General features: G+C 35.5%; 1 protein-coding gene across 1 annotated transcript in view; it reads left to right on the plus strand.

Moving 5' to 3' along the window:
- The window catches only part of SNX7 (sorting nexin 7), a 101,004-nt gene that overhangs the window by 19,965 nt on the left and 60,313 nt on the right, over positions 1 to 20,726 (plus strand). The window contains exons 2-7 of the mRNA XM_082686480.1: positions 4,807 to 4,989; positions 10,610 to 10,720; positions 11,045 to 11,209; positions 13,265 to 13,463; positions 17,124 to 17,323; positions 20,108 to 20,194. Coding sequence (XP_082542606.1) covers positions 4,807 to 4,989; positions 10,610 to 10,720; positions 11,045 to 11,209; positions 13,265 to 13,463; positions 17,124 to 17,323; positions 20,108 to 20,194 — 945 coding nt within the window. The remainder of the gene's footprint in view (positions 1 to 4,806; positions 4,990 to 10,609; positions 10,721 to 11,044; positions 11,210 to 13,264; positions 13,464 to 17,123; positions 17,324 to 20,107; positions 20,195 to 20,726) is intronic.

The raw sequence follows: 20,726 nt of genomic DNA on the forward strand, positions 1-20,726 counted from the left end.
TGTACACAAATTTTATATCCTGTTATTTTCTTTTAATAATATACTGTGACCCTTTTTCCAACATACTGTATTCTGTTACTTCTAGAATAATAATTTTAATCACTTTATTGTGTTCTATCACATGGATAGACTTTATTCTAGCCTATTAATAGGGAAATACCATAATTTATTTTGCTAAACTTTATGGCAAGATATTTATTGTCTCTTATTTTGTGTCTCATTAGTACAACTGTTATGTGTCTATTCCTTGGTTTAAATCATGCCTAAGTGTTTTTCCTTTCACAAATCATTTTGTAATCACAGCAACCTGAACCTTCTAAATTTAAACAAACCTTATTGTTCTTACCTCTTCACTTGGTGTGTCTTACCATAATATCTCTTGTATTATTGCATTGAGGGGTTATCCAAATGCTGCATTATAGTTCACAGAACTATCTTTTTGTGTGGGAAGAGCCTTAAGAATAGTGCTGTGGATATTACTGATGCTTCAAAAGGATTTAAGTTGATTTGTTTTCAGGGGTAAAATAAGTCAGTATTACGATTTCAGTCTTTTTTTCATTCCTAGTACTACAAAAGCATTCCTTCTCTTAAAATATTGGGGTTTTGCTACATTTTTATATACTAATAAATTTAGAAGTTGTACTGTTTTAGCCTTTGAGGTGGGAGAGATTTTGCAAATTTTCAACTCCAGGTCCTCAATTTAACCTTGAAAGGTTGAATTAATTGTTCGAAGTTATTTGCTTAGTCAGTGGTAGAGAAAGGACTAGAACCCACGTTTGAGCCTCCTCTGTAATGATTTTTTTTTTTTTTTTCCATTTAGGACTGGCTAACTCTGTTGCTAAGTTATGATAGACTTTGTTGCTGAATTCATCTTTAAGTGTGTTGGTTAAATTTAATCTGTTCATAACAACAGACAAAATTTTTTATTCTAACATCTATACATATTCTTAATTTTGGAGGAAAAAAGTAGTATCTAAAAGAGAAAGCAGAGAGTTGGAAACATGTCATTTTTACTACTGAAGAAATAACTCAAATGTCATATTGATACTGTTAGTTTTATGTTTGCATATGAATGAAACATTACTGGTAGAATTTACTGCATGTTATCCTTTTGTTTCATTTAAAATTTTTTATTAAAAAATAACATGCAGCCCTTTCTTTAAAAACAAACTATTGATAGTGCCTGAGGAGGCAGTATGTCCAAAGAAGTAGCCAGTGGCTTTGAGTCTGAGGAGGGAACCAGTGTGGTTGTGAATGAGAACAAGACTGCTTTGGTTCATGGGGTCAGGGCTGAGAAGACAGTTGGCCTGGATGGAAGATTGGTTACATGTAGGGGGATTGAGCATTAATAAATATCTTCCGGTTACTGGGAGCCAGGCTTCTCTCTGCTGGAGAAAAGAGTTACAAACATGGAAAGAGGTAAAGCTGGAACAGTCAAATGGTGTCAAATTTTAACTGGAGGTATTGGTGTGAACTCATAGTATTTACTTTCTATCTGTATATCTCTAGATCCAGATGTGTATTGCATGTGTGTGTATGTGTATGTGTATTGTACATATATTTCCTATCATTCACATCTTGGTTTCCAAATTCCAGTTTCCTCTAAAGGAACCAGAGTTTCTTAGAGAAATATCTGATTCTATAGCTGGGTCAGGGAAAATAGAAGATAAACCTGAAACATCTTGTTCTGCGAAGTTATGTTATGTACAGTGCTCAAGGAATAATGAAGACAAATCAAAAACACACAGATGCCCCTAGGGGGTTCGACTAGGCAGGTCATGGACACTTAACATCAAAATAAATTATGACATTAATGGATTATAACCTATTGAATAATATAGGAATCTGTGAGTCTATACTTATATAGTTAATTGTGTAAATAAATAAATACTCCTTATTCTCCTTAGGAGGAAACCTAGTGATAATGTCAAAATTGAAAAAAAAAAGGAATACATGTGTTATTTTGAAATAAGGAATGTAACAAGGAACAAAAACAGCTAATAGAGTTCTGAATTTGCTTCTGAAGAGTGTGAACTGGGAATAGCAATTTTGGAGCATGGGAAGCTGCTTTTAAATTTTAATTTGCTTTGTCTTATTTTAAGCTTTGTAGAATTATTTGACTTTTTAAAACTATACATATACTTTTTATTTTGAAATAATTTCAAACTGGGAGAAAAGTTGCAAGAATACCACAAAGAACCTAGATTTCCCAATGACTGCCATTGCACAATTTTCCTTTCTCTCTCCCTCGGAGTTAGTTGAATACATTGAAGACATGATATTTTATTACTCCTGAATTGGCCTGCATATTTTTTGAAAACAGGGACACTCTCCTACCAAAGTACAGTATACATACACAAATCAGGAAACTGATAATGACACAATACTACATTCTAAACCACAGACCCTTTCATATTTCTCCATTTGTCCCAATAACATGATCAGAGAGAAAAAGCAAAGGTTCTCCTTCTTTAGTATGGAATCCAATTCAAGATCACATGTTGTAGTTAGCTATTATGTATCTTTGGTCTTCTTCAGTCTGGAACAGTTGCTCATCTTCCTTTTTTCCATCAGAGGAGTTGAATTTTTGAAGCTATTTTATAAGCAATGTCTCTTCCTCTCAAACATACACAGTACCTGTATTTTTCTTCTGATCAGTATAATTATATCACCATTTTTAGTTAAATTCAGGATTAAGAACAATTAGTGGGTGTTCACAGTCAAGCCATATAGTGAACCAGGATTACGTTTTCATTCTTGTACATCTTTTGCTTTCTTGAGAGTTTATCATTCATTTATTCCTTCATTCATTCACTTCCTCTCCTTCCTTATCCCACACTCTTGCTTTTTGCCCATCCTGGCTTCTCTGCACCCATCTCAGTTCATCTATAGAATCTAACATGACATGCTTCCTCTCATTATGTTTAAACATATCACATATTCTGTCACCTCCCTCTCTCCTTCCTCCTCCCTCCCTCTCTTCCTCTTTTCTTTTTTTTTCCCTCCCTCCCCCCTCCCTTCCTTTTTCTTCCTTCCATCTTTTTTTTTTTTTCCTTCCTTCCTTTGCTCACTCCTCTGGTCTTTACTTCTGTCCCTCCTTCCTTCTTCCCTCTCTTGCTTCATTCTTTTTCCATTCTTCTTCTCCTTGCCTCCCTGGTGACCGTCTTTCTGACCAGGTCTGTATACGATTTCTCTAGTTCTGCTGCAAAGCTATCAATCTGGAACATTCCTTCACACTCATTTGAAGAGTTTCTTCTGGTTCTCTTTTCTGTTGAGTCTGCTGTTTTTAGATTGTTTCTTCTTCTTCTTCTTCTTTTAAAGATTTATTTATTTATTTGAAAGATAGGGGAGGAGCAAAGGGAGAGGGAGAGGGAGAATCTCAAGCACAGTCTCTGCTGAGCACAGAGCCCTATTCTGGGCTTGATCCCACAACCCTGACATCATGACCTGAGCCAAAACCAAGAGTCGGATGCTCAACTGACTGAGCCACCAAGGCACCCCCTAGATCCTATTTCTTATTTCTCTGTGCCCTTATTTTAGAAAGTTAAAGAAGCTTCCAATGAATGGGTGCACGGGAAGTCAGTTTTGGGTATCCTTTATATCTGAGATGGTTTTAATCTATGTATACTTGAATGACAATTTGCCTGGCTATATAGAGTTCTAGGTAGAAGATATTCTCTCAAAATTAGGAAGACGTTTTATTGTCATTTAGTTTCCTGTGTACCATTCAGAAATCTGGAGCCATTCTCGATCCTGAGAGTTCTGTTGTATTTTACCTATTTATATTCCCTCTGGAAGCTAAGATCTACTATGAAATGTCGCAGTAGTAGATGGTTGCACAACACATCCTACCCCACCAAGGCCCCATTCATTTTGAGGAGGTATGAGAGGCCCTGTCAGCCTGGAAACACTTCAGTTCAAAGCCCATTTTTCCTTCTTCATTTTATGGAGTTAGTTTTATTAAAGCACTGCCTGCCTGGATCCTTTAATTTTTAAAAACACTTCCTTCTCCTTTTCCATCTCTTGTTCTTGTAATTCAGCTTAGTTCTTGACTTCTAGCTTTCAAACTTCCTGTTGAGTTGTTATCTTATTATCATATTTCAATTTTCATGAGCCTCCTTTTTAATTGTCTTGCTGCTGTTCTCTGAATTTTTTAAGAATATAGCTCCTGTTTTTATTCATGAATTAGATATCATTCTTATCTCTGATGATTTCATCTATTTTTTGTAAGCATTTTTTTTGTTTTGTTTTGTTTGTTTGTGAGTCTTCCACATCAGAGGCTTTCTGCGTACTTAAATATTTTGTAGTCTCTACATCAGGTAATAAAAAGTGGAGGAGATACTCAGCATGTACGGTAGGGGCTTCACTGCAGGGTGATTAGGCAGAGACCTGGCTAATGCATCAGGGATTGCAACAGTTAGTCTTCTCTCAGAATGGTGAAGGGAGAGGAACTCTCCGATCGCTGTGTGGAATTTTGCACATTGCTGCCAGCATCCTTGCGGCCAGCTGAGGGAAGAGGGCTGGCCATCTTCTCGTCTAGTCTACAGGACTTTCCATGGCTATCTCTTCCTCGATTCTGCTTGGCAACCTTGAGTTCAGAGACAACCCAGAAAGTAAACTTGAAGTGGGATTTTAATAGGAAACAAGAGATAAAAATACATGTTCATTATAGCAGATCTAACCAGGAGTCCAGTCATCCTTTTTGTTCTTGATATATTTCATTAGTATTCATGGTTTCTAAGAAAAAGAGGATTTTAATCTATTTCTTCTGTAGATGTTAATTTTTGAATGTGTTTTATTCCTCAGGATGCCTCACTGATGGACATGAATTCCTTCAGCCCTATGATGCCAACATCCCCTCTGTCGATGATAAACCAAGTCAAGTTTGAAGATGAGCCAGATTTGAAAGATCTCTTCATAACAGTTGATGAACCTGAAAGCCATGTTACTACGATTGAAACTTTCATTACTTACAGGATTATTACTAAGGTAAACTTTTAATGAACACTTTTTTGAATACAGTTGCTCTCTGAACTTTGGAAGTGCTTTTTGTTCACTATGACTCTCAACAGTACAGAATCTTAGCTGAATTGACTTTTTTTTTTTCAACCATTTTAGGTAAGATATTGCATCTAATCTATCCTTCACTTGTTCTGTATGAAATTGGTGGAATTCAAATTACAGCAGTCACTCATCTTTTTAGCAGTTGAGCATCTTGAAATAAGAACATTTAGTTTTTAGTTTCAAAAATAATAAAGAATTATCTTTGTAAAGAAATATCTTTGGAAAAGAAGAGTCTCAGTTTGCTAATAAACAACATTTTGAAAACATGATACAGTATTTTGTTGTAGCATTTCTTTTGAGGATTACAAAATACAGCTTCATTTGTTTTCCAAATAAGAGCAAGTGGCTGCTTTATAAGATACTGTTAGTTGTCCAGTAATTAAAAGGCAGAGTAAATCTAGAACCCAAATCTCCTTAATCCTAAGAGAAGGCTGTGGAAAAGACACTTTACTTCTGACAGAATTAAACAACCAAACAGTTTAATTAAAAAAATTTTTTTATGTAATAGCAGCCTTTTGAGAATTATATTCATAGGTTGTAACATTTTCTTTTCTTTTTTAAGATTTTATTTATTTTCGAGAGAGAGAGAGCGGGAGGTGGGGGACAGAGAAAGAGTCAGAAGCAGACTTCCTGCCAAGGAGGGATCCTGATGCAGGGCTCAATCCCAGCACCCTGGGATCACGATCTGAGCCCAACGTAGACACTCACCAACTGAGCCACCCAGGTGCCTCTATAATGTTTTCTTTATGAAACCTCACCCTAATCTCTTTTGTAGCTGAAAAGGGTTTGGACCATCTTCCTATAATCACTTCTTTCAATGCAAACTCCACCTTGCTGCCAGTTAGTATTTCGTAAAAGTGTATATATTTGATCTCTTCACTCAGATTCTTAAAATCCTTCCTTGGTTCCTCATCTCCTGTACAACAAAGTGCAAATTCCCTTGAATGACATATAAAGAGCTTTTTAGTCTGATGCCAGCTTACTATATAAAGACTCATCTCCTAACTCCCCATGTTTAATATTCCTGGTCTCTACTCATCTAGAGCTGTTTTGTTATCCGAATACTATAGGGTATTTTCTTTTTTAAGATTTTATTTATTTCTTTGAGAGAGAGAGCAGGAGTGGAGTGGAGGAGCAGAGGCAGAAGATGACTCCACACTAAACAGGAAGCCCTACTGGGGACTCAATCCAAGGATCCTGGGATTATGACCTAAGGCAGATGCTTAACTGACTGAGCCATCCAGGCACCCTTCTAGGGTATTTCTTACTCTCATGACTTTGTATATGCTTTTCCTTGTTTGCTATGTCCTTCCTCTCCTAGAGGAAGAATGAACAACTGTTTATTTTTCAGCAACTCAAAATGATGCCTGCTCCACTACCCAACCCCCTGCACCTGCAGGCAAGAAGTCCTCTTTCTTTATCCTGTTTTCCCATGTTGTTCTAATTGAATTCTTAAAGAATGTGAAACATTGGAGTCATTATAGCAAAGAAATTAAAGGTCTATATTTAATCCTGCTAAGCCTCAGGTTTTTGTTAAGTCTATAAAACAGAAATGATAATCGAACCTGGTTCTGTAGAGTTGCTGTAAGAATTGATTTAGGATTGGTAATCAATGTAAAACACTTAGCAAAATGCCTGACACATAATAAATGTTCATTACTCTCCTATCTGTATGTGGGTAGATCACTATGTGTTACTTGCATTTATTTCAGGCAAGTCTGTGAGCTTCTAAAGAAGGTAATTGTATCTTAAGTTCTCCATATTTCCAAACACAGTCCTTTGGATATAGTAACTAAGCAATTTAACTTTTTGGTGCATGGATGAGTGAAGAAATTTATGGTATCATACTTGTATCAAGAGGCTACAGAGCAAGACAGCACGGAATTGAATCTTGATGACTCCCCTTTCTTGCTATGTGTCTTGGGCTATTTAATTAACCTCTCTATGCTTAGTGTCCTCAGTTGTAAATAAGATCATGGTACTAACCCTGTAGGGTCTTTGTGAATATTTAATGTGTTTATACAGACATACTGCTAAGTATAGAACCAGATTTCTACTGGTATTACTATTTTAATTAGAAGCACCCATTGTTATCCTCTTTCCTAGCAAAGAATTTGTGCAGCTGAATTATTTTCCCATCATTATTGGTTTCTCTTAGACACTTTTTTAATAAGCCACCCTGTGAATTTTACTCTAATCAGAGACATATAATTCTGATGAATTATCCAAAATTACATCGTACTTTAAATGTACTGCTCTTATAGTAGTAGTAATACTGATAATATCACAGTGTGTTTAACTAACATTTATTGTGTGATTACTTTGTGCTGGGCAATGTTTTAACCACTTTATACATATTAACTTATTTAAAGCTTAACAATGATCCTAGGACCTAGATGTGAGCTACCCCCATTTTGTGCATGAGGACACTGAAACTCAGTAACTTGCTAAAGGTTACACACCATAATGATTACCTGAGCTGGGATTTTAATTCCAGACCATTTACTTTCACACTATATGGGTTTTCTGTTCTGTTTTTGTGCATCTCTGCACTGTTATGGCAAACTATCTTTCATTTCACTTTTATGAAATACACATTTATACAATACGTACCTTTGTTCTACTGCTGATTGTTTTTACTATATCCTAGTATTTAGACTGAATCTATATATGCTAAAATATGCCTTATAGATACAAATACCTAAACATTTAGTAGATGAATATCATGTTATCAAATATAGTCTTTTCTATGTTATTCACTTATTATCATTTATTCACTTTCTCACATATTCAGTGAAGTTTTATGGAGTGCCAGTTATGTCCCAGGTACTGTGCTTGTGTATTGAGACAACACCAGCAATCAAGACAGACATACCCCTTGGCTTCATGGAGCTTTCAGCCTAGGGGGGTGATGGATATTCAACAATTACATGCTTAATTAATATAGTCATAAATGCTGTGAGAGAAAAATACAGGATTTTTTGAGCACAGGGACCCTGTCTAGTTTGGAGGTTCAGAGGTGGCTTCCCTGAGAAAGTTTTAGTTTTATGAAAATTTATATTTATGACATTAAGATTATAAGGGTGAAACACGTATACATGGGAACCTGTGTACACTGACAGTATCCACTTAGGAGTACTTAAGAATGATCTGGCTATAAATAATGATGAGTTTTAGGAAGCCCACGTTCCTGGCATCTGTTCTCCTTGTGGGAAATTACCCTTTATTCTCCAGATTAGACTATCTACAGTGACTGCTGTAACGTACTTTTTCTTTTGGAGATCAAGAGACATGCCTTCCTTTAATACATATAGAACAAGAGCAAAGATATTTAACAAGGGTCTTCTCCCTCACATCCTCATCATGAAGACTGACTCCTAAATGTCTCACCAGTGTGGAGTAGGTGTTGAAGGATATCCCTGATCCTAAGACTCATTTTCTCACAAAAACAATTTTCTGTATCCTCAGAGCCTAGAGTAACTGCTCTTGACCAAAGGTCAGTGTTTGTCGAATGAGTGCGTTTTGGGGTATACATCACATGAGTCCATTAGTTCTAATCTTCAAGTACTTAAGCTTTTAAGGTCAGATATAAAAAATTAAACACCATTTATGATATAGCTTCCGTGGAAAACTGTATCCTATATTAGAAACATTATTTGTACTTCAGATTAACTTTTCAGAACACATGCTCTTTCTGAATTGGAGATCTGTCATCAAACCCTGTTATTCCTACAGTTGGGAAGCTACTTTCTATCTTCTAGTGGCCAAAATTGACCACTTTAGATAGAACAACAATTTTGTCCCTGCTGTTGGGAAATAAACCATGATCTGAGCCCAGCTGAGAATACTTGTTTTCCCTTCCATATCTTATTCTTATAACTCTTTGGGAATAGAATAAATTCTTAAAGTAGCATGAAAGAACACACTGTACTTATCTTCTGTTTTCTTCTTCTGCTTTTGCAGTATGTTAGAAAACTCTTCTAAGTCAATGACTGAGTGATGGGGACAGAATCAACCAATTATTTGACTTGATTTTGCATCTTCCTCTTGCCAGAATTTATGTCAGATTGTTCTATGTTTACTTAAAGTGTTGAAAATTCTTGAGGACATATAAAGCTCTTAACTGCCCAATTTTTGAGTATTTTAGTGTTGGTTATGCCAATTTATATTTTTGGAAATTGGTAGTGAACCTATACATATGTGCCACGCACAAGAAGGTGTTCAATAAGTATTTTTTAATGAGTGACTATAAACCATGTTTTGTGTGTGTATATATGTATGCATATGTGTGTATTTGCATATATATGTACACATACCAACTCGTATATATGTTGTTAAACTGTGTTTCTACTAGATTTAGTTTTCCTATTTTTACCATTTCCATAACTTGTACCCATAGTTAAGATTTCATAGTGCTTTGTGAACATTTAGTTCCTTAGACTTCTGCATCTCATTTACCTCCACTTTTTCCCAAGGAAATGTTTTGATAAAATATATTGTATGATATTCTAAACATTCATTTTAAAGGAGTAAATTTTGGAAAGTTTAACTTTTGTGAACCTTATTTCATGACAATTAAGACCGCATCTATGACTTGAACTACTTAATCCTACCATCGCATTCCTCTATATGGGTGACTGATATTTCTGGTGAGTGCGACGTATGCATGCAATGTGTTATTCCATCACCACTCCTCCAGGAAAATTTCAACCTTAATAATAATATATATAATTTTTAATATGCAAAAAGTTTAGTTAATACAATATTGTATGAGTGAGTGTGCATTAGATAATCATTTTTTATTTGGCTTGGGATTTATGCAGTGGAAATGAGGTTGATATTGTACCCACGTTCTTCTTGTCATATATGTTGGCATAGTTTTTTGGTTTGTTGAGAACAGATATTTTATTTTCTTAATTTTCAGGATTTTAGGCAAATAACTCAAAATCCCTTGAGAAATGACAGGAAGATTTTCTTTTCACATCAAATCCTCATTAATAACATTTTTTAAACAGTGGTAAAATCACTCTGTAAAATGTTAGAATTTTCATATACTAAAAGCAAATTTTACCAAAGCAATTCATTTGAGAAAATTCCAGGAAAACATTTTTTTCTCAGTTATTATTTTTCAAATTACAAAAATAGAACTTTCCTCAAATTCTGAATTCTAATCATCTTGAGAAAAATATATTTGAAACCTAAATTCAGAACACACTTTCTTGTTAGCAAGAAAGTCATGCCAAATATAATCATAGTTAAAATCTTGTGGAAGGCAGATGGCTGCTGTAAGACAGATTTTTCAGTTTGGATTTTAAATTTGAGCATGATGTTTGCTTTCTTTCTGGAAATACTGGAAAGTTTGCTTTGTTTCATCTGCTACATGAATTGATGATTACAAAAAAAGTACAGGCTGACAAACACTGAATAATTAGAATTTGTTAATTTTTCTTAGAGACCCATTTATTTCAGAATGTCTAAAATAACATTGGGCAAATGTCTCCCGTCTTATATTGCGTGTGCTGTTATTTTCTCCTTCTTTGTTCAGACATCTCGTGGGGAATTTGACTCCAGTGAATTTGAAGTTAGGAGACGTTATCAAGATTTCCTTTGGTTGAAAGGAAAACTTGAAGAAGCACACCCCACTCTGATTATTCCTGTAAGTCTGCATTTTTTTTCCCATATGGTGGCTACCATTTTGTCTTGTGAATCATTAGAATGCCGAAAGGCTAATGTCAGACCTCTGAGTTCACTGAAAATCATTGATCTTAGAAACGTTTGCTCTTAAACATTCAATCTATGTACAGATTTGTTTTTCTAAACTGTTCTAAATATGTTAAGATTTTGCAGGTTTGGGTTCTGGCATTGTGAATCTTGGAATCATCACATGCTCGAATAGTCTTCCAGAAAGGAAGAGTATAGAATTCCTTATAATCTCAGGCCACATAATGCTTAGATACATCTTAAAAATTTTTTGCCTCAGCCATTGCCTGAGAAGTTTATCGTGAAAGGAATGGTGGAACGCTTTAATGATGACTTCATCGAGACACGCAGGAAGGCACTGCAGAAATTCCTGAACCGAATTGCTGATCATCCAACTTTAACATTTAATGAAGACTTCAAAGTGTTTCTTACTGCACAAGCTTGGGTAAAGAATTTTGATTTATACTCATATAATCCTTTTGTGTCTTTGTGTATAGCAGGTTGTACGCTTCCTCTTGTTTACTTTTATAAATCAGGCAGCAGCATCCTTGAATTGAGATAGACTATCAGACATTAGAGAGATATCCTTCAGATCTAACCCTGTGTCAAATTTACATGTAAACATCACAGACATCTTCTATCTTCCTCACATATACATATTCATATTTCTCTTGGTAGCTGGTTTTTTTAATGTCAGGGTACTCCTTGCATATATAGCTAATACTGAACACATACAAATATGTTTCCTTTGTAACTGGTTAGGACTTTTCAACTTAGGCTAAAAGTCTTTATTGAGTGGATAGATGGTTGGATGGATAGCCATATAGAAAATATGATTTTCTTATTTTTCTTTCAATTACCTAATGAAGGGGACTGTATCTATTTCTAATGCAGAAATTTATATATTCATCCTCTTTTTTCTTTTTTACCTATGGAAATATAACTCACAAATAAGAATAATGGCTAGGGATATTGGTCAATATTAAATGATTGCTGACCAATATTGAGTCTTATATCTCTCAGTTGTTGCCAAAGTGATAGAGGCTAGAAGGTGGTTCGTCTCAGTCTTGACAGATAGTACTTATTTGGAAGCCCTTTGAGACTTCTGTGAAATGAATTTGTGGCCTGACTCCAAACCTTAGAAACTGCTAGAAACAGTCTCTGTAGTCACCATTCACAGTAATAGTTTGCCAGTTGTGACTTGCGCCATCTCTGATAATGTTGACTCTATCAAGTGACACTGTAGCACTCCTGAGAAATGTGTTATCTGGTCAAGGGTGGCATCTGTCGTCGTATGCATGGAAAATCATATTGACTTGGAAGCAAACAGTTTTACTTTTTATGTATTCTTCTGTGTAAGACCTTCAGGAAGGAAGATCTGGATAAAGATAATATATTATTCAACATTTGGATAAATAGCAGTATTTTTATCTGTGGATTTGCTGGTCAGCATTATTATTTATAGATTTTTTTTTCTTGTGGGTAACCTTTTATTTGATCCCAAATCTGCATTTACAAGTGGTATAACCATCACAAGAATCCCTTTGTCTTCTTCCTGGTGTTCTTTTTTAATATGCTGTACTTCTAAAGGGTTACTTTTGTGTGGTGTCTCCTTTTATTGCATTTCTTCTTTTCGCAAGTCTGTAGCCCTCTCTCCCAGATTAACTGAGAAGCAGCTAGCTACATATATTTTTAAAAATCTTTCTCTACAGCCTGCCAGATAGGAGAGATAGTGTCACAGTTTACCCAACTTCAGTTGATTGAAGAGCTGTGGTCAGAGAGTATCTATTTACAAACTACTGTTTGTAACATTACATTACAAAGACAAAGCTAGTCAGTGCTTAGCAGTGAAGACTCTGGAATCAGACTGAGCCTTGTCCAGCACTTAGCTTGGACTTAAAGCGAGCCTCTTAACCTTCCTGTGCTTGTATATTCTTCTGTAAAATGAGGATAATAATAGAACCTACCTCATCGTATTATTGTGAGTTATAGATTTTAAAAATGTGAATATAGTGCCTGGAACATCCTAAGCTCTTGACACATGTTAGCTATGATTATAACCAAAGAATTAATGAAATTTCCATTTTTTTTTTTTTCAGGGAGTAGTTGAGATCCTAAGAAATCTTCTCTCAATCATTTTTCCATTAAATTCCTGTTATAAAATATAGATTGCATCTCCTATTGTCCCCTTATCTTCTCCAGTATCTCTTTAAGCACAGTTCCCTCTGTTAAACCTTGTTCTTTTAAAGATCCATGCTGAGCGGAAGCATGTACACATGTTTTACTTGCATACTTTGAAAAGGAATATTATCAAGAAGAATAGACTTAGAGGAAGACGTGTACCCCAATAAAACTCAGCTGCTTCAAACTACATTTAAAAAAAAGTATATGAAACATTTTTATTCTCTATTCTTCCGATGAGATTTCCTTTGGTTGGTAATATTGGAATATTCCCCTCACCACGGATATTTCATTTGTTTGTCTGTCTGTCTGTTTCTAGGAACTCTCTTCTCATAAGAAGCAAGGGCCTGGATTACTCAGCAGAATGGGGCAGACGGTCAGAGCCGTTGCGCTGTCGATGAGGGGAGTGAAAAGCCGCCCAGAGGAATTCATGGAAATGAATAACTTTATTGAAATATTTAGCCAGAAAATAAATTTGATAGATAAAATATCTCAGAGAATTTACAAGGAAGAAAGGGGTATGTAGCATCCCTGGGGATGTGATCACAAAGTTGTTTAATTTCCAGTGGATCTTCCCATTTGCTGGTGTAGTAAAGCTACATGATGTTAGCATTTCTTTTGGGTTCTCTCTTGAGATTTCCATCTCTCTGCTTACAGCCCTCATCTCTTCTTGCATGCCCTTTGTTTTCTCCATTACGGTCTTTCACATACTAATCATTGTTCATTAAATTCCTGGTCTGATCTCTTCAAGGTCCCTGCCATGTCTGATTCTGATGCTTGTTCTTTCTCTTTAAATTATCTTTTTCACCTTTTATTATGCCTTGCCATTTTTTTCTTTTTCTTTTTTTTTTTTTTCAATTTTATTTATTTGACAGAGAGAGAAGTCACAAACAGGCAGAGAGGCAGGCAGAGAGAGAAAGGGAAGCAGGCTCCCTGCTGAGCAGAAAGCCTGATGGGGGACTCGACCCCAGGATGCCAAGACCACAACCCAAGCCGAAGGCAGAGGCCCAACCCACTGAGCCACACAGGCGCCCCACTTTTTTTTTCTTGATAGCCAGATATGACACTGGGTAAAAGGAATTGCAATAAATAGGCCTTTAATAATGCACTAAGGCATGGGGAGGAGAAAGTTCCTGTAGTTTTAAATACAGAAGAGTTCTGTAGTTCTCACTATAGAAAAAAGATGTTATACTTGAATGGTTCTATAGTTTTGTGATCAGGTCTCAGTCTTTTACAGGGCCTATGCCTCTGAACTGTGAATTTCACAAGAGTTTTTCAGTTTTTCCCTCCCTGCTTAGCTGGGACAGAACGGTCAGAGTGGGCTGGAGTTGAGTATTTCCCTTTTTATGGTTAACACATTTCCTCTGAGGGCAGGCCTTTGTTGAGAAGAGTGGAGTGCTCTGGCTATTTCAAAAGGGGTTCATTTTCCTCTACAAGGAGCAGGAGTAGTTTTTACTCAGTATCTGCCGTGGGGACCTAGTCAGTTGGTTTGAGAATCTCTGGATTGATGGCTTATGTTTTTTTTATTTTCTGGGTCCCCCATTAAATAGTAGATTCCATGAGGACCAAAAAGGGAAAAGATTTATTTTATTTCTAGTATCTAGACAGTACTTAACACATAGTAGGTGTTCAACTAAAACCTGTTCAATGATTGAAAAAATAAATGAATTAATGTATCATTTGGTGGTAGGAGAATTTGCTTCATCAAGAATCGATTGGTTATTAAAAGAAATATAGAAAAAATTGTTATAGCTGAATGTACATTTCACTTTATCATTTTTTTTCTGTATGCATTGGTACTTGATGATGTCATTATGGTAACTAACTGTAGTTTAATAATTTGAGACTTTTTGCTCTGCCCTTGTTATTTACCATTTGTATTTTTCTTTTTCTTTTCTGAGATGCTCAGAAGGAAAGCTGGATTTTATGGTGAACTTCATAAATATCAGTTCTCATTTTCAGGGAGTAATTGCCACTGGCCCAAACTTGAGGGATTTCTTAGTCTTTCCAATGTGAAGCCCACTTGTCAGATTTTATTCAAAGTGATGGATTGTTTTCATTTGTAGCCTTGGGAGCCTAAACTATGTAGGACATTTCATTCATATTCAGATCATGAAAATTTGTGATCATAACTAATGGTTTCTCTTTAAAAATTTTTTTTTTTTAATTCAAGTTTTGGGATGCCTGGATGGTTCAGTCTGTTTAGTGTCTACCTTTGGCTAAGGGTCCTGGGATAGAGCCTGGTCAGTCTCCCTACTCAGTGAGGAGTTTGCTTCTCCCTCGCCCTTTGCCCCACCCTGCTCATGCACTCTCTCGAAGAAATAAATAAAATCTTTAAAAAAAAAAAATTATTCACAAGTTTTTTCTTTGTTCTTATTTTCTTTTGTGTTCCCCAGTTTATTTGCCATTTTGTATTGACCACATGCCATGCTGTTTCTCTGTGCTGGAGGCTGAAGGTGGAATAGGATGGTACCTGTCCTTGAGCTTAGAGTCTAGTTGGGGAAGCATATATATTAATATTGCAAGGTTTAATGATACACACTGATGTATACAAAAATTGAGAAAAAGAGATAAAGGAGAACATTTTTCTTTGCTAGAAATATTAGATTACTATGACCGTTACTTAAAGCGTAGGCCTAGATCAGGAGGGTGCAATTTGCAAAGTCTTAGTGGTCATGAAACTAATACCTTTATTCAGTGACAACTAACATTTCCACTGTTTTTAAATTTTTTTTTAAATATTTTTCAGTTTACTCAATCATAAAAACTTTTGATATTTTATTAAAAATTTTGATATTTTAATTGTTTAATTTAGTTTAATTTAATGTAGTAACATATTTCAACTAACCCTAATGAGTAGTAAGATGATAAAATATAGAGAATTTCATCGTATGTAATAGATATTAGACAAAAACTTACTCACTGCTGATACATTCTCTATCATAAAAAGCTATCATTGAAAGATGATAGTATAAAAGCAAAAATGTAAAAATATTCAGAATTTAAAATGAACTCCAAATTTTTGAGTTAATGGCTTGTCAAGTACCAAATAATCTTTTGTTGTTCATTCGTTCTCTCTCTAATATGAAAATATTTATTGGATATACTGTGTTTCAGGCTTTGAGATAAAAGAAAATAATGAGACTCAGCCCCTGTTTTAAGGAGCATTTGGCCTAGGACCATATGATTTATGCAAGCAATTACAATAGAATGGGATTATACAAGCATAAAATTATGATAGGCGTTAATAGAAGTATAAAATTATGATCGGCTCATTGAGGACAAAACGTCTACAAATCTTTTGGAACAGAATCAGAAGGAATTTATTTGTGCTAGGATTTAAAGGATTAGAAGTAGTTTTCCAGAAGGTAGGAATGCCAAAGGACAAGGCAAAGGGATATGCGTAATGATTGAATGAGGAGAAATCATGAGCTATTCAAGAATGAGCAGTCATTTTGGCCTGAATCATAATAGCTGGACGTGGGGAGGCCACGTAGGGACTGATCATAAAGGACATTCCAATTCAGTCAAGAGGCCTCAGTGTTTATATGTGATGACAAAAATTAAAAGAGGGAGAATATTTAGAAGTCCCTTTGCAGTCGTGTAGTTACAGATGCTGAGGAGCTGATGACAGTGGAAGCAAGAATAGATAGGTAGATAGATGGCTGCGTGGATGGGTGAATGGATGGATGGATAGATATTAAGAAATATTGGAATTGGTGATTGAGTAGCTCTGTGCAGGTATGTGTACAGGATGATAACCTGGATTTTTTGTTTAGCTCACTGGAAACAGTAACTTTACGTAGGACATGTATTCAGGAGAAGGGTAGAAAAAACAAGTTCATTTAGGTAATGTTGCCTATGAGACACTGAGGTGTAGTTGTTTTGGTGGACAGAGGTCCATGATAGGGAATGGTGATCATGTAATTTAAATTCCAAGCCAGGATACTTTGGGGAATGAAGAAGGATGCTGTTACTGATTACTCTTGGACAGTAGTCATTCAAGAACTGGCCTGAGTAGATGGGAATGACCTCTCCACTCAGTGAAAGATGATATCCATCTTTTTCTCTTCATTTAGAAGAACATAGGCACAAGGAGAAAAAGGACTTGCTTACTGTTTTTAATATAGGGGTTTTTAAAACTTCTATCCATTGAAGAACTTACTTTTTGTTTTTAGAATATTCTGATGAAATGAGAGAATATGGCCCGATTCATCTTCTGTGGTCAGCATCAGAAGAAGATCTGGCTGATACTCTGAAAGGGGTTGCCAGCTGCATTGATAAATGCTGTAAGGCCACTGAGAAACGGATGTCTGGACTCTCAGAGGCCCTGCTTCCTGTCGTACATGAGTATGTGCTTTATAGTGAAATGTTAATGGTAAGAAGGCCTCGTTGTAATTTTACCTTGGTCGCTGACCTGATTATAAGCGTTACAAAGGCAGTTTCTCTTTCTGTTGTTTCACCACTATCCTTCTGTCTTAGAATGCTTTGCATATACAGATACCCCATAAATATTTGTTCACTATGTGAGTGAATGGATGAGTAGAGTATGTTAATAAAAGGCAGAATACTCCAAAGCAACAATGATGTGTAAGATTACACATAGATTTGAAACATCCTCAGTCAAGATTTACATAGAGAATACGATTAGCTTTTCCAAGCTTTTAAATTTTTACCTTGAAATTTTTAGTGTTTTAGAAATATCTTTTCATGACAGAGTTGCTTACCCCCTTACAGGTACGTTTGATTTAGCAATTTATTTATCATTATGTACAAAGTACTTGAGTGGATCTTGATGTTTGTTCTGTTTTCTGGATGCTTCTAAAAAGAAATCGTTCAAGTTAAAATGATTGTCTTTCACCAGTTGCAAAGGCTTTTCTTCCTCTTATATCAGAGTTTTACATTTAACCTCCTCAATTCCAACTAAGGTCTCCAGATATCTGGGATTTAGCAATTCTATCTGCAGAGCTAATGGTTTTCATCCTGTATTATCCTCTGCTCTCAGTACCTTGCACAAACTGGTGACCTCAGGGTTCTGGTGTTTCAGTGTGGCCATGGGGGAAGGGAGTCTGCTTACATTCAGATATATTGCATTTCTTCTGCCATTTCTGATTGGAGCCATGTTTTCATGTACTCTTGGTTTGGTGGTGGTGGTGGTGGTTGTTTTTAATTTCACCTCTGTCTTAGTAAGAAAAGGTCTCTTAGCCTTTCAGCATAAGGTCTGCCCCGTTCGTGTTTATCACGTTTAGGTTTTTCTTTCAGAGTATTAAATATTCTGTAGATATTTCAAGTTGCTGCTGTTACTTGCCTTTTTAGGGGTCTTCTATCAACAAACCCTTCTTGCTTCCCAGAAGCCTCTAATGTTTCACTGTGAAGGAGTTTCCTCCTTGTCTCCATCAATCTCCTTGGCTACATTTCATTGTTTTGCTTCATTATTGATATCCCCCTTGTGGGGCTCTTCAAAGAGATCTGATTTGTATAATTAAAAATAGTATATTCTTCTCCCTTAATTAGATGTGGTTTTCTCTTTATTATGTCAAGATGAAAATTATGTAATTTAAGTCATGTATCATTGTAGGTGTGGAAAAATTATAATAGTAACCAGAAAGAATTATTTTATGGGTTCTCATTTGATTATATTATTTTGCAGACTCCAAGGGTATAATCAGTAGCACTTATGTTACAGTACTGGTCTGTTTTATACTGGAAGTTTTTCTTCAGTGTGAGCTAAAATAATGAAGTGCGTGCCTTGACAAAAGGATTAAATTTGTGTAAATTTACTATTTATCTTCTGAAGCAAACTCTTACTTCAACTATTTCTACCTATGTGAAGCCCAGTACTTCACATTTATAGAAACAGACCTTACCTAAATAAGACTAAATTGCAGTACATGTCATTTGGGTTAAAGAAAGGAAAGGGTTCCTGATAGTAATAGCAATGAAACATTGAAATAAATACAAAAGATACGTGATAATTAGCTGAATTTTCTATTGATTTCTTTGAAAATAGGAGAAACGTTCATCTCTTTTGAGTGTTTTAAGTAGTGTGTGATTCCACCAGGCACAAAATTAGACTGAGTAATTTTCAGGATGCTTTTTATCCTTAATGCCTCTCAGTTCCCAAATACAATAGTCATCTTGTCTGGCCTCCATTTAACTGCGTTGTAGGTAGGCTCTTCCCTTCTTCTGAAAACCCCTGAAAGACTTGTGCCTCATTAAAACTCTTTTCTTGTATGTCCTGTGTTTCTACTCTTTCTGTTTGAGTTATTTCCTTACCTGGAGCTTGTTTTTATTTTTTCCTTAATCTGTTTAGGCCAGTTGTGTTTATCATCACAATTTTATTATTTAAACTAATACTGTGAAAACCAGTGAAAGATGAACACAAATAAAATGTGTCCTTGGGTCCATAATGCCTAAGTAGCATCTCTTGAAAGAAAAGTGAGTCATTCAGGGAAAGACATTGTAAAAGACTGGCAAGCATTAAAGGTGAATTCTGCACTCAGATTCCTTCACAAAGGTGTTTTAAAGTGTAAGGACACAGAAACATGACATCATGGTTATTCAAGAAAACAAGATGGAACTCTTCTCAGAGAAGAGACTATGATTTCTCATCAAAAGCTTGGCTCATTGATATATTTTATGCTAAAGCAAAGTCTCAAAATGTGAGTGTACACTTCAGTTTTCTGATTCCCCACTATAATTACCTATTTGATTTAACCATGCCTTTGGAATTGGTTAAGTGGGCTGCCAATTATTATAGACATTTTAGGTGACTGTCCCAGCCACTTCACACCATAGCATATACTCTCAGTGCTCTCACAGATTTTTTAGTTTGATTATTTGTTTTGTTTGTTTGTTTGTTTGTTTGTTTTTGCTTTTTGAAGAACTGGGTATGTCTAGAGTGTTCCTAAAATACCTAACCCAGTAAGATGTGCATTGGGAAAGACGAATAAAAGATTTATGGGAAAAAGACCCTCTTAAATGCCTGTTTTCAGTTTAGCTTTTAGAGATTAAAAAAACTTTCTTTAAGTCATTGTATCCCCAAATGACTGATGATTTGGGGAATAGATGCTATTTATATTCTAAAGTGTATATTTTTTTATCATACAAATATTATTAAACCTAAGTGCAACCTGTTCTATCCTTGTGTTTTAATATGAAGGGTGTTATGAAAAGGAGAGACCAAATCCAAGCAGAACTGGATTCCAAAGTGGAAGCTTTGACATATAAAAAGGCAGATGCTGATCTGGTAAGTTTCGAAGTTTCTTCTTATTAGTCATATAGAATTCATTGGCTGAAATTTTTATTAGCAGTGTGGAATTCCATTGCATGCTTGGTTTTAAGGATTCAGCAAATGATACTAAACTTTCTTCTAAAAATCTATTCTACATTGAGTACCCATTGAGTTGGCAAGCTAAACAGTGATGCTTTTCTGCTTTTCTATCTTATATGGTCTCTTATGATGAGTAAAGTACGAAGTTAATTTTTTTTAATTAGAGTGTTAGAGGAAGGTATGGAAAGGACCTAGCATTGTTCCAGAAGGTTGGTTGACAAATCCATTTTTTGCGCATTTTATAAGGTGTTAGTACAAAATAAGTCAGTGTTCCTATATACTTTTCCCTAGTTCTTGTAAAAAACTTTAGAGAGGAAGTGTCTTTGGTTTCAAATTTCATCCTTTCCTTGCAGAAGATTTTTATGGAAAATTTCAAACATAAAAAGTGATATAACAGGGGCGCCTGGGTGGCTCAGAGGGTTAAAGCCTCTGCCTTCGGCTCAGGTCA

Source organism: Mustela nivalis, assembly GCF_964662115.1.
Source record: "Mustela nivalis genome assembly, chromosome: 10".
In the NCBI taxonomy this organism is placed as follows: domain Eukaryota; kingdom Metazoa; phylum Chordata; class Mammalia; order Carnivora; family Mustelidae; genus Mustela; species Mustela nivalis.